The 15,173-nt window shown below is 40.9% G+C and overlaps 1 protein-coding gene across 5 annotated transcripts in view; it reads left to right on the plus strand.

The window, feature by feature from the left end:
- Nucleotides 1-2,964: 2,964 nt before the first annotated feature.
- NTNG1 (netrin G1) overlaps nt 2,965-15,173 on the plus strand; it is a 307,348-nt gene continuing 295,139 nt past the window's right edge. For 2 of the 5 annotated variants that reach the window (XM_017664606.3, XM_017664607.3), the window contains exons 1-2: nt 2,983-4,491; nt 11,213-12,025. In XM_017664606.3, coding sequence (XP_017520095.3) covers nt 11,780-12,025 — 246 coding nt within the window. In that variant the 5' untranslated portion in view covers nt 2,983-4,491; nt 11,213-11,779. Of the gene's footprint in view, nt 4,492-11,212; nt 12,026-15,173 lie in introns of all 5 variants that reach the window. The other 3 variants (XM_017664603.3, XM_017664608.3, XM_017664609.3) reach the window with 3 other exon arrangements.

Consider the following 15,173-nt stretch of genomic DNA (forward strand, 5'->3'; position numbering starts at 1 on the left):
TTCTTATGGGTCAAAGAGGATAAACAAAAATAAAAGAACTATCCCCACTCAAATAATTCTAAGGTCATAAAGTTGGAATAGAAAAGAGACATAAAATAGGTCATCTTTTGCCTAAAAAAGATCATCTTTTATGTTAGCATGCTTTCTCCTAATAAAACCCCCCAAACTTTGTTAATTTTGATTACTGTTTTAATGAAGCAGCTAAGTTTATTATTTCCAAACTATTTTACACAGCACCATATATTAGAAAGCACATGAGTGCTGAAGGTCACGTCCCCTGCCATCAGTCATTAACTATCAGTGGTTTATACCACCTGCTATTTTTTGTGTTCTAGAATCAGTAACACAGAAAATGCATACTTTCTTTAGTCTCCTATCAGTCCTAAGAAGAACTAAATGAAGTTGTTGATAGACTTACGGTGGGCCCGCTTGATAGTTGGACAGTTTGGGCTTGTAAATTTAAAGTTTCAAGATAAGGGTACTTGGTACGCCTACAACAGCAGGGAAATGCCAATATAGTCTAGCAATAGAGCCCATACCAGATGCTTAGGGCTTGTGAGAGGTTTAAATGTCAAAATATTTAAGCATTAAAAAATCCTGTTAGGTAAGGAACTTCAAAACCTGTCAAAACTATACTGCTAATGGCTCTGTAATAAAACATGTCCCCAAGCACAGAGTGGAGGCTAGAAAGAGCTAAAGGTTTTACAACTGCTAGAAAGGATGTTTCTACTGGGACACAAGCAGCAGTTATAAAAAGCATCTATCACATACTATACAATTGGCCAAATAGAACTTGTTCCTTATTTGGATATTTCCGACATCTGAGTCTTAATTCAATATAGTGTGAGTTAGTTTCTGTTACCAAGGAGGCTATAACTGAATCCTGGGAATGGATAAAAATTATTCACATTGCAATGAACATTTATCTTATGCCTACTTTATGTCAAGTACTTTATAGTATTTATAAGAAGGCGTATCTTTTCAGGCCAGATATATTACAAATATGCTACCGTTACCAGTTTGGCATGCTGATGTTAAAAGTATTTAAATGGCCCTGCCAAATGTCTTAAAAGAACGTTTATAAATAGCTAATAACCTAGAAAAATGAACAATAGTTAGAGACCTAATAGGAGTACAAATAAATGAAAATCTAAGTTGAGGATGACTGAGGAATGTACAGAAACCAGTGAGAGAAGTGAAATCAGAGAACTGACAGATCAAACAATTCTCTAAAAGGAGAGGGGAGAAAAAGTAGAGTTGGAAGGTTAAATAAAAACAGAAAAGCCACTCTTTCCAAACAAAGTTAAATATATACAGGTGAAGAAAGAAAGGATAATAGGAAAAGTAAGCATGTCTTAAATTATTTTCCCTGATGCGAAGAAAATACCTAAAGTAAATTTCTGATGTGTATTATATAAACAAATAAGCAAAGGTATATTCAAGAAAGCTTGTTTAATGTATAAATTCATGGGTTCTCAGTTTGAGGGAGTATGTCAGATCCATCCAAAGTGCTTTTTTGGGAAAAAAGTTCACCCCCAACACCATCCACGAGGAGAAACCATGATGTGAAGAGGAAGGGGTTTTAATGTTGAAAAATCCCCTCTGGGGATTCTGATTTCCCACCTAGAGTTTAAATCCACATGCTTAGTTGGTGACTTACTGAATCTGTGCAAAGATCAGAACAGATGTTTCAAAGAAAAATTCATCTCTGGGAAGGCTTTCCACTCCAGAGTGGGGGACGCTACTTAATTGGAGAGGGTCCCCATTCACATATCAGACTTACTGGGGACTGGTGTTTGCCTCCTAGTCCAAGGAACTGTGGGAATAAGGGAGGATATAGTATAGGAAGAAGAGGGGGAAGGAGGATAGTTCTGAGATTTTGACAGCTGAAAGAGATCATTCTTCCAAGTTGAGAGCCAATATCACAAAGATCTTGGTATATTCCAGAAGGGAACTTTCTAATTTCCACATAGATTGCTTTCCTTTATTTATTTATTTTTTACTGGAGAAGGACCTAAAATGATCAGAATAGGAACTCAGAAAGGGTTTCCTTGGCTTGAGAGAAAAGGGCAAGAGGGAGCAGTAAGGCTGAGCTGTCTGTATTTCAGTGGTCAGGCCAGGCCAACTGTGACCAGCGAGAAGTCCACTCTGCCTAGTTGTTTCTAAGTCCCACTGGCTCCCCAGAAGGAACTAGGCTCTGGAGGCCTGTGAGGGTAAGTTAGGTAGTGAATGGCATCTCCATATAATCAATTTATTTCAAACCTGGAGGAGCATGAGCAGGGACAGAGCCAGGAATGGCCATTGTAAGAAGGCCTTGGAGGAGTTTCATCTGTGTAGGTGGCTCTTTTTTTTGCAATGTCAGTGATTGAGTACAGAGCTGGGGAGGTGGAAAGCACAGGAATCATAGATGCCTGCTTTGGAGGGAGTCAAAGGAGGGAGGATGCATTTGTGACCTCTCAGGCATTGAAGTGTTTAGGGTTGGGGTGCCAGGAGCCTCTGCCTCCTGCCTGGCTGCTCAGGGCCAAGGGAGATCTGGTCACAGGCTCAGTTTAACAACCTTCTCCTTGCTACCCAATTACCACAGAAAAATAACTCCTCTGCTCATAGCTCTCTGCCTGCACTACAGGACTTGCAGTTAGTGACCAAGTCTTCACAGCTGCTCACTTCCTATTACGCTTTGCTTTGCCTTGACCAAACCTGAGTCAGGTTCCTCTCCTCCCCACCCGACCCTAAACATTAACTAGCCCACAAGTTTGAGCACACACTAAAATGCAGAACATACTTCCTTGTCAGGTTATTGCCAAAATCCATGGACCACAGAGGCACATTCTTTGTCAAACCACAGGTGTTGCCTTGGGTTTAGACCCTGTCATCTGTAAGTTTCCTTTACTGCTTACCCCCCTTACCATACAAAAGATTGTTTCTGTTCGGTGTTGAGAGGCTTACAGATTTCTGAGATCAGAGCTTTCTCCCTTTGCAATAGCCTTTCTAATTAAAGTCTCACCCAATCTAAGCCTGATTTTTATTTTATTTTATTTTTTTACTTTACTTTAGTATGTAGCTAAGAGTGATTCCAGGTAAGTCTGAGCCTCCACTGGTGGGGAATGAAATGCTGGCGGGCTGGAGCAATTGTGTTTCTCTTGGGAAAGACAAGGAAGCCTGAAAAGCACAGCTATTTTCAACTTTCCGAAGGAGAATGAATTTCTGAACAAGGAGGTTCGAGGCTTGCGCGGTAGGGGCCACTGGCAGGGCATGGTAACTGTCGGTTGAAAAACACTGTTGCGATCACCACTGGGGGCGAGGCAGTGCTTACGAACGGTTTGGGGGAGGAGAACGAGGAGTGAAGGATGGGACGGGCGGGGCATAGCAGCTAAAGGTACGCAAAAGCGCTACTAGAAACCGCGCCTCCGTGGGCGATCTGGGGGTGGGGGAGGTAAAGGGTGGTCTCAGAGCCTCAGCTCACAGGTCGTGGAGCTGCAGAGGCCAGAACAGCAGCAGAAGCGAGCAGGAAGGAGTTAGGACCGCTCGGAGCGCCCAGGTCTCGAGGTAGTATAAGGTTTGCAATCCCTCCACTTGCTGTTGCAGAAGAAGATCTGCTTTTAAGTGAAACGTACAAGCTACCCCTCGGAGGGCTGCGGCTTTCCGGGCTTGCTGGGCCCTCTGTCCCTTCTCGGGCCCCAGCGCTCACTCTGTCATTCGCACGCGCCCCTAAGTTTGCCGGGAGCTCGCTGCCCGCTCGGCGCGGTCCGGCTGGGCGCCGCGGGTGGGGGCGGGGAGCCCGGGAGCCGCAGTCCAGGAGCGTCGTGGGCCATGTATATTTCATCAAATGGACTTTGGGTGCGTCGCGTCTCGCAGCCGTCAACAGTATGTGCAGTGACATTTCTGACTTGAGTGGAGGAATGCGCGAAGGAAGCCCGGGCGAAACTGGTACTCGAGGATCTTCTTGGCGCCAATGCTAATTGTCCTGATTTATGTCCCTTCTGACTAAGCTCAACGTCTTCATCTGAAATAAAATGAAAGCTGTGCCAAGCGGGGTAGAACCTCCCGGCCGCTGGTTCTGATCCCCGGCAATCAGGAAATCGTCCTGCAGCCTAAAAAAAAATTAAAGGAAAAAAAAAAAAGAGCGAGCGAGCGAGAGAAATAGAAATAGAAAAAAAAAATCCCTCAGTAAAAGTTTAAGGCGAGAAGTGGCAGAGGCAGTGGCGCGAGGAGGCGCGGAGGAGAGCCGGCAAGCAGGGGACTGGTCCGGCAAGACCTCGCGAAGGCTGCGATTTCATTATTAACATCACTATATTTTTGGAGGGAGAGGCACCTTTCTCATCCTCCCTTCCTCTCCGCCCACCCCTGTTCCCTCCCCCTTGTCTACCTGTCAAAGTCACTGATCTTTTGCATTTCGGAAGAGGACGTCAACGGGAAGGAATTCCCCTCTGGGTGAGGGCTCCGAGAGGGGGCGACGCGCGGGAGGCGCCCCCACAGGGGCCGGAGACGCAGGTAAGTGAGCGGCGGGGAGCGGCGGGCGGGCGCGGGCTCTCGGGATGCAGAGTCCTCTCCCTCGGCGGGCCGGGGGCCGCCGGGACCTGGGGCTGCGGCGGCGGCGGCCGCGACTCGCGTCCACACCCACCCCTCCCGCTGCTCCCCCGGGGGCCCCGGAGCAGGCTCGGAGGGAACCGCCACCGCCGCCCGCCTGTGCGCTGCCCGCGGGCTCTGCTGCAGCGGCCGCCGCCCGGGGCGCACCAGGCTGGGCAGGGCCGCCGCCCCGCGCCGTCGGCTCGGCTCCAGACCGGCTCTCGGGCGAACGGGCCACCCGGGTAAGCGCCGCCGGCGGCCCCCTCCTTCGGCGACCGGCGCGCGTGTCTTTGCCCCTCTTCCCCCGGCCTCCTCGCTCCCTCCGCTCCCCCCCGCCCAGCGCAATCCACAGGCGGGAGGCAAGGCTCTAGGTGGGCGAGGAACTTTGCGAAGCGCCCGGAGGAGGCGGCGCGCGGAGCCTGGGCGCGCACACAGCCCGCACACTCTCACACCCACACACGAGCGAGTCCTCCTGGGGGTGCGCCCCGAGCGGGGTGCTGTCTGTGCGTGTACGCGAGCGTGGCGCGGGGTCCGTGCCTCCGTCCGCGGACTGGCGGGCACGCAGCGCGCTCTCCCTCTCTCACGCCTGACCGACCACACACAACGCGCTGGAGGATTCTTTTTCTTTCTTTCGTTCGTTCGTTCGTTCATTCTTTTTCTTTTCTTTGCCAATTGTCTTTGCTTTGAGAACAAACTCGCCCTTTTGCCCGCTCCGTGGAGCCGGTGGCACCCTGACAGATTTTGAAGTTCCCTTCTTTTCATGTGCTTTGTTGATGCGAGATTAAAGCATTGCTATCCCATTTCGTGCAGCTGGGGAGAAGCAAAAATTGGAGGAGGGAAAGACTTGGTGTAGAAATGCGGTTTGTAATATTTTCTCAGATTATTTACTGGCATTACGTTAATCGGTTGATGGATTCGGCCAGGGGCAGTGAATTTCTCTCCTGTATGGATCTGTAGATACCTATATATAATACAAATAATCCTGAATATTATTGGGCCCAAAATAACCAATTAAGTGATTCATACAGCGGAAAACTTAGATATAAAAAGAAACTGCGCCCTCTGCTGTTTATTTCAGTAACCTCACTCGAGGACCTTCCCCCAACCCCACCCACCCCACCCCACTCCGCCCCAGAAATCCACTTAGAATGAGGTTGTCATCTTACAGGGCAAGGGAGGAAAATTCCTAGCGGGGATTTTAAAGCAACTTATTTGGAAAAGTCAGAGGTTGCGTTACCATCATAGCATCAAGTATATATTTCCAGAGAGTAGTGGCTTTTGTTTCCTACCCTTTACCCCCTTCTCTTTACTCAGGGAATGGTAATGGAGCCACTCGTTATCATAACAGTTTGTCAATCTTTGGAATGGAAAATTCTGAGATTCAGAATTCCACTAAACATATGGTGTATCTGGCAATAGATTTGCTCTAGAAATAAGGCCCTATTTTATGGCTGAAAATACTAAAAGTTTTCTTCTGTTACAGAAATGGAAAAAAAATTAGCCAGGAAGATCTTGCAACAAAATCATGTATTCAAATATATCTAATGGTTAAGCTTGTTAGGAGTTTTCCAAAAATTCTTTTTTTCCGGAAGAGGGGCAAGGTTTTTCTGATTTGTCTAGCCCTTTAGACCATATCTAGTCTGTGGGGAATTAGCAACCCCAGATTTCATTATGTATTTTGAACTGTGTCACTTTGAACCTCCTACCCTCCCGCCTTTCTCTTTGGCAAAGGAAAGGCAGCTTAAAAACTGTCCAAGATTCTTTAGGAAGATAAGCAACTCCGTTTTTCATTAAGACAAAATTTGGGTCAGGATGAAAACAAAAAGTGCATCAAGTGTTTCACATATAATGTTCCAGCCCACATGTATAGGGATGTATTGCCCTTTCTCTTCTGAATGCCATGAAATGAGATCTGTTTCATCATTAAAGACCAACATGAGGGCATTCAGAATTCCATAGATTTAGCTATTGGTGATATTTCCTATGGTGAAATTTAAGAGGGGTAATCTTAAAATTTTGTAAGAGGACAGATTATTCTATTTGCACATAAAGCTTTGTTTCCTACTGACATTTTTGTTTTGTCAGCTTTCTTTGGGCATATGTGTTAAAATGATTAGCCTTCTTGGAGGAGGCTAATGTATTTTTCAATTTTCTTTTGTATATTTGTAATTGGTGCAAACAACTGCCTTTGTTTCCATTATTATTCTGAAAAAAAAAGCAGGTAATAGGTTTAAAAAGAATTAAACTGTTATACATTTAGTTGATATGTTTTCTACATGTTGTAAAGACTTGGAGAGAGAGTTTGAGTTATGAACGCCCAAGTTACTTGGAAAGAAATCAAATTTCATACAACTCAGAAAATAAATTATATTATGTTAATGAAAATATGTATGTGTATATTATAGATCAGTAAGAGATATAGCATGCTTTAAAAAATAATTTTATCTTTAGATTCCAGGGTTCAAAACTTTAGATGGGTGTAGATTTTCTCAAATATGTGTTTGAAACCTTGGACCTCTGAGCTTTCCTACATGAACAGGAAAGATTAGTTATTCCATGATAATGAAACACCAGATATTTTTCCAGGCTTAACTGATTCTGAAACAATCTTATGTATTATCCCAGATATCCTGCAAAATATATGCTATTCAAATTCTTTAATCATTCTACTCTCAGTAAAAACAGATCTTTCAAATACTAAGGTGTGCTGTTTGGTTTTATTAAGAATCTTCATGATAGGCAGTTGCTCATAATACCCAATCAAGTATGAGTAAAATATGCCAGTAATGTTGCAGTACATGTTGAACTCCTTATATTTTGAGAGACAGTTAACAAAAGGATAGAAGCAAATGTTTCCCATTAAGATGATCAGAAAATGCTTTCTTCAAAGCAAATAAATAAATGCAAAGAGCATTCAGTATATGTTAAATACATCATCTAATCAATCTTATTATAACAGTGTTGGAAGCTGCTAGTTTTGAAAGCTTATAGAATTTGGACATATCTTTCCCTATATATTTTTCACTCAATGGAATATGATTATACTCAATGTTCTTTTTGTTCCTTCCCATTCAGAAACATGCATATTTATAAAATTCTAATGAGTCAATAGCTGTCTATTTCAGGTGCCCCTAAAGAGCTAAGTATTTATGGAATAAATAGCCTACTACCACCACTCCCACCTCCTAGTGAGATTATATAATAAAATGAATGCTGGAAGCCTGCTAGAGTTAGGGATTTACTGTTAATGTTTTCCTCTCATTTGATGAAATTGGCAATTGTTTTTGTAATAAATTGTCTATAATTTTGATCATGATTACTTCTATGTAATATTTTGGTAAATTTCTTTTCTGATGAGAGAAAGGGCCTGTGACTTACCTTCTGCAAAGCCAAACCAAGGTGGAAGGGAATTCGCTGCAGAATCCTAGATAAAAGGATGTTCCATATATGTAAAGCACGTTATAACTCATAGTCCAGATCAATAACATCAACTTGAGGACATGACACAATTTTATATTTTTACATTGGGTCTGTAAATTTATACACCAGTGAGAGATCTGTGGAGCACTCATAGCATACTAGTGGGCATTTTTATCCAAGAGGACTTCTCAGAACTTCAGTGCACAGGTAGAGATGATGGAATTATTTGATTACAGTGAGTCCCAACATTTGCAAAATAAAGAATTAGAGCTGGGGCTTCCCAGAGCTCTTCAGAAGCTGCTCACATACAGGTGATATGGACACCTGAGACAAATTCAAAGCCTGCATCACTTGGCAGTTAGTCCAGTTATGGGCCAGAAGGGATTGGTTTAGTATATTAAATCCCCAAACATGTCATTGACCGTCCTTCTCATAATCTGTTTGCCTAGCTATTTGCTGTGTGACCTAGCTTTTAAGAAGCTATTGATGATTTCAACCTGGTTAAAACCATAGCCAGATGGGAACTGGTGCCATTAGATAATAGAGGTTAAGGGGTAAATAATATTCTATTTTTAATATCATTTTATTTTCTTTGAAAACCCCATGATTATACCTTAATAACAAATTCCTGATTTTGACAGCGGCTTTTTCTGTTGTGTGTCATGCAAGATCATAGGTTTAATTTCGTACTCATTTTAAATTAAAAGGATTTTCTTTGAAGTGTATGTGGATATGAAGGATATATAGGCGATGCTACAGACATAAAAATTAGAATGAAATTAAAGAATTATGTTACAGAAAGACTTAATGGGCTCTCCGCTCCTGATCTGTGATATGCTGTGGTCAATATCTTTTCTGTATCAATGGGAGCTTATTAAATGTAAGTTCTGCACACTAACTGAGCCATGCCATATTAGTGCTTGCCAAAGCTTGACATTTTTAATACATTAATAATATGTCTGTAATGTAATGGAAAACTATTAATCACAACTGGTTATGTGCCAGAAATTTAAGCTATAATTGGCTGCTTCTTGTCAAGAATGTCTGTCGCACAGTCCTGCAAATGCCTAATATTCAAGTATCTTGCACTTCTCTGCACTTTTTCCTTGTCAGTTCTCAAACTTCAATCAATGGTGTAGTCCATAATTCTGTGTAATGACCTTTATTATAATTCTGTTATACTCTAATGAGAGTTCGTTATATTGGGATCACTGTTGTGTCACAAAATGGTAACAGATTCACATACATTTCCTCAGCATCCAGATTTCTCACGCAAATTTCTGGTCACCCTGTTTTATGGTTCTAGTAAGGCAAAATGGGATTGAAGACAGAGGTACGAAGAATAAATGGACTAGGGATAACATTTGCTGATTAAAAACTGTGAAGATTAATCTCAGGGAGCATTCAAATATATGCTTAAGGTCACATTTAAAAAATAATATTAAAAATTAACTCATGATACTCAGTTCAGAATCAAAGCAGCCCATCTGAGGTCTTCAAGATTATATTGTTCTTGGTAAATAAGTCGCTATGTATTTGAAACTAAGAATTGAAGCTAATAATTTATAGCAGAGTGTTTTTTACACTGCTTCATTTGTAATGCCCAGCTCCCCCCAATCCATGAAAGTGTTTCTTCTTGTTATGATAAAGTAGTAAACACAGTTGAGAAATGCATCTAGAAAATGTATATTAGTATTTTTAACAGCTTTTCAGTTTATTAATCGTCAAATTGTAGGATGGTAGTCTTCACGTTACAAGAAGAGGCAGATTCAAATCTGTAGTATATACATGTTTAGACAAACTGCTAATTATTGCTTCATAGGAACTCAAATATTCAACACTTTTCCTAATAGAAAATATCACAAATTGCAGTTGTATGATAACATTTTCTGAATTGAATATAATGAAAATTGCACTTGCATCCATAAAGCAATTATTATAAATTACTTTGCTATGGAAACACTATTCAGCCATTTGTTGCCATTTCATAGTCTCTATGGCTTGGTTCATTTTAAGATGGTACATTATTTAAATATAGTGAATTCCTTTTGTAAGATTGTTTGAAGATAGTGAACTTCTTAATGTGAATTGAAGGGTCTATAAGGGTATCTTCTGATAGTGTAGGCTTTTTTGTCTTTTTTCAATTGTTTAATAAATAGTTAACTATTGGCACTATGACAATCATGACAACTAATTAAGCAGATACACTTCTTTACACCTGGATTCCAAATGTTATCATTTGTTTAGATTTGGCAGTGGTCTCTCTAAAAGGAAGACTTGCCAGTTAAACTCACCAGTGACTCGTACCCATCGTTGTGTAGACAGCATTATCAGTTAACCAAAAGTAATAGTGATTTTTCATTATCTCTTAGAATTAGTGACATATTCCTCTGCTTCATGGCCTGTTAACTCACCCTCAGCTATTTTTATATGTGCGTTTTAAAATGTACATTTTACTACAGAGCTTTTAGTTTTAAAGCAGCGTATAATATTCACCTTTGGGACAAATTCTCTTCTGTTACAGAAAGTAACTGCAAATGCAGATGCAAGGGCTATAAAAAGATGTAAGAAAATAGGAAATTCTTATGAAAGGAAAATTCACTCCTTTGGTTTTATTTTTGAGTATTTTTTTAGAGAGCCAAGTTATCTTTATCCCTAAATGCAACTAAACAAACGATGCGAAATCTTCTAATATAATGAACAAATCCAAAGGGACAGGCTCGTGCAACAATGCCGGTTTTCACTCCAGCTAACAAAAGCTAAGAAACATACAAGGAATTTGGAGATTTTTAGGGTCTCTTTGCCAATAGACAAAAGGCATACAAGTAGTTGTCACTTCTTTGTCATTGTTACAAAAGCGCTCATTTCCCCATTGTTCCCCTGGAAGATTTCCTAGCATTGCAATATGTGAGAAATGCTTAAATCTAGCTGCCTGCTCTCAGGTTTGTCGAGATGGAAATACAGTCTTTGAAGTGAAAACCTGTAACTCACCTGGAACAAACACATCTATCTTTGTTATGGAAGAGTTAAATCCTCCATCTAGAAATTCTCCCCAGTGTGAATGATTTCTGTGGTTTGCTCATTCTAGCAAAGCAGCTGAGTAAAGGTTATACATATTACACCAATTTACCTTATATTGCATCAAACTCTTAAATGTCAACATATCATACATTTTGTACTGCATTGATTCTGGGACCATAACTCTTCCTCTTATTGTTTCTTAAAGGGTGTTGGTGCCAGAAGAAAAGAATGTCTGATGAGAAACAGACACAGGGCTGTGGATATTCATCCTTTTGCTTCAGACACTGATACCTCAGTGCATCAAAGCATTCCTTGTGAGCCGTGAACGCCGAGGACCACCCAGGGTTATCGGATATACAACTGGAGAGACATCGCTTTGCTAAATCATTATCTGCTACTGGGCATCTTTTACAAAATCCAAACTAGATCTGAGTCTTATAGATATATTCTAGGACAACGAAAAAGCTGCAAGTTGTTAACGCCTAATGCACAAGTATGTTAGGCTTCCACCAAAGTTCTCAATATACCTGAATGTGCACCATCTCTTCACCCTCCACTTTTAGTTTTGGAATCTACTTTGCGTTCTCATCCTCTTGATATATATAATATTATATATATACGCACAATATATATATTATATATATACACACATATATATTAATATATATACAGACATACCTATATATAGACATATATTTATATGTGAAATAGACATAAATCACAGATAAGCAAACCCTGCTTTATTACCACGAAGACTGCCAAGAACATAGAGATGTATTTGTCACAATTCCTGTCAATTCATGCCCTTTGGGTTACAGTGTCCTCAGTGATGCAGCCCTACCCTTTGGTGTGGGGACATTATGATGTGTGTAAGACACAGATTTACACAGAAGAAGGGAAAGTTTGGGATTACATGGCCTGTCAGCCAGAATCCACGGACATGACCAAGTACCTGAAAGTGAAACTGGATCCTCCGGACATTACCTGCGGAGACCCTCCTGAGACATTCTGTGCAATGGTGAGGCCACCCTTTTGAATATAATATTTCTTATTAAGTGGGGACATGTCATATATGCATACAAATGTGGTGAATGTAAAAACTTAACTCATAAAATGAGTTTAATCTGCAGGTAGCAAATTGGTCCTAATAGGTGAGCTTCTTTCTTAGTGGAGGCTTACATGACCCGTAAGTACAATTAGCACACTGTGATTGATGCACTGGAACCTGCCTTCTGCGTTCCTGCAAACAAAGGTTCACTGAGACAGGTGTTGTACTGTACACAAATTGTAAAAGAAAAAGTCCAACTGAAGGATAAATTTCATATTGGAGTTTGGGAATATGATTAGGCCGTATGTGTTATGGTAAGGGTAACCTCCATCGGTGAACTGACTTTAAAAGCACATAAGTTTCTTTATATATATCCATCTAGTCCCAGCCAAGTTTCACAGTTCGAGGCTATATGAGATCGCATGGTTTTCCTCATCAGGGAACTGCTGTGATCTGGAAATCTTTGGGAGACTCATGAGAAGAGAAGCAGAGGAGAGAGGGGCTAATAAAAAGCCTTGTGAGAAGCTTTTCCAGAAAAGTCGTGTTTATCAACTCCTGCAGCCTCTTACTATCAAGGGTCATGGTTTTCTTTGGGTTTTTTAAATATCAAAGATGGAATGATGAAAACATTGTTGAAAAGTAATGACCTGGGACATACAAACTCAGGGACAATCCTTTTGATGGGCAAAGTTGCAGAGTTCACCCTTTTCATTGTGTTTATGGGTCTTTTTTCTGGGTGGAAAGTTAATGCTATGTGAAAAGACATCATTGGAGCGACACACTGAAATTTCACTGAAAATTTTCTTTGAAAATACACTTATGAAATATTAGTAAAGAGTTTGGTGATCAAAGCGATATAAATCAGTGTGCTAAAGAATTCAGATAGTGTGTTTATTTGGTTGATGTCATTGTTTTTTATGATAGGTGGACTCTCTTTGGTACCAAAACTATGATCCCATTTTTCTCTGCATAACAGACATAATCGTATGGCAGATTTTAATAGTTTTCTTACCTGACTTTATTATCTTGAACCTGGCCTGGCATTTTCAGGAGAGTGAAACTATTAATCAGAGTAGCAGCTGTTCACAGTCCCCAGTGAGTTAAATTAGCATAAGATCATCTTAGACCCAGCACCATAGAAAGGGTTTTGTAACGGGAAACAATTTTGAGCAATAAAGAGTGTTTTTACCTAAAAGCTAAGGGCTCGCCATTTCTCGGAAGTGCCTTTGGGGACTGGTTTGAATTATAGGCCAGCTGATTTTGTGGAGAGTGAGGAGAAGAGCTTGGCTATTAGGTGTCGCTCTGACTAAAGTACCTTGAAAAGACTAAATATTTCAAAGAGAAAAGCTGTCTCTCTGGGAACAGGTATGTACTTTGCAAAGAAGTTGCATTTTAGAAACCAAGGACTTTCAGAAGAGGAGTTTATTCAAGCACATTAGCAAAACTATAATAAATCTGTAAAAAAGCAGGTTCATTTGTTGGCTTTATCTAAGGTCTTAAATAATCTCATAAAAGGTCAAATATAAGATCTCATTGCAAATGTAGGGTGAAATTGCTGTTCAGGTGCTAGATGGTGGTGTCTTCTACTCCCTACAGCAGAGGATGAGTTCTGGGTCAACCATTTATATTACACTCCAGCTCTGTGTATTGGTTTACAGGACAGTTGTAGCAATATGCCTCTTCTGGAATTGTTTAATAATTTACAAATCTAAGTAAAATAGCGAATACCCTTTTTCAGAGTGCTGTTTCCACTTGCATAGTTCCTGTATGATGTGTTTAGTGTGTGATTTGAACGTGCAACTTCCCTGATCTCAGCCGTCGCCAAGAGAATGCTGGCTCAGCACTGCTCCTGTCCATCATGTTGAAGGTGTCATCAGTGTGCCTAGTGTACCTCTGTCTCCCCCAATGAGTGGGACAGGCCTATAGAAGTTCTTATGCCTTCCTGTCACAGGGACGTGGTCTGAGGTCCTAAACAAGCCAATTCCTACCAGTCCACTGGCTAAGCGGTGTTCGAGACCCAAAGAGGAAAAAAAATTAAAATGACACCCCTCAGTTTTCTCAAGAGAGTACTGTGTATTCTTTAGTTATTTACATGAAACTCCAAAAGACAGTCTTTTTAAAGGCTACATCTTAGTACGATGCAGATATTAGGAAGCCTTAGTATACTTAAGCTTGTTGGGCAGAACTGTTTTCCAAGGGAGAGCATAAGGTTTGTGGGACATTACCTATCAATGCTTAAATTGGACTCCTTATTATGCACATGACTGGCATAACAAATTTAATCATCCTTTAAATGCATACTTAGGAACTATTTGTATGTATATACTGATAGTGGCCTAATAGAGCAATTCTTCCTTTGCGGTTTTGGATTTTCCATGAAATCCTTCAGTGTAAGGGTTCCTGACACAAGGCCATAAAGCAGTCTCAGGATGCTGTCATATCAGAGCTGTTAAGGTGCTCCTTAGCCCAGGGTCTAATGGGAATACATAAAGCCATTTGTGTTATGACTTCCATGTTCTCCCATTCTTGACACACGCATGCATACCTGCACCCTCAGAGTCATTAAGGCCCATTACATCAGGGTGGCTGCCACAGAAGCACGCTCACTACTTAGCCCCTATATGTAAATGTTGGCTGCAAAATGGTTTCAATAACCACCTGCTCAGCTAGTGGGACCCTTATTAGCTGTGACTAGAGCAGTTCTGAGCACTGAGGGGACATTCAGTCAGAGAAATAACCTATAATTAACACAGCTGATTTATTTCACATGAAGTTGAAGTTGATTTGCAGGGCATTAAGGGTCTGTGTTGCTGCTTTTGGCATTTGCTCCCTCATTCTGTGACGGTGTTCATCCATGAAGGCTGCATCTACTTCAGAGTGAAACTTAAGGAGAAAAGGACCATGTGATTCTATTTAACAATAGGTCTCTGCTTATTCACCTGGATGACTTTTTTTAATACCTCTTTAATATCTATTTGTTGCATATTAATAGTACCAGCATTTATAAACATTAAGTTTTATGGGAGAAGCCTGCTATTTCTACTTATGATAGTGGAATAGGAGAAAACAATGTATCTGAATTGTGTTTATTGAGACCATATGTTTTCTTTTAAATTTA

The sequence above is a fragment of the Manis javanica genome, chromosome 4 (assembly GCF_040802235.1).
Source record: "Manis javanica isolate MJ-LG chromosome 4, MJ_LKY, whole genome shotgun sequence".
Classification (NCBI taxonomy): domain Eukaryota; kingdom Metazoa; phylum Chordata; class Mammalia; order Pholidota; family Manidae; genus Manis; species Manis javanica.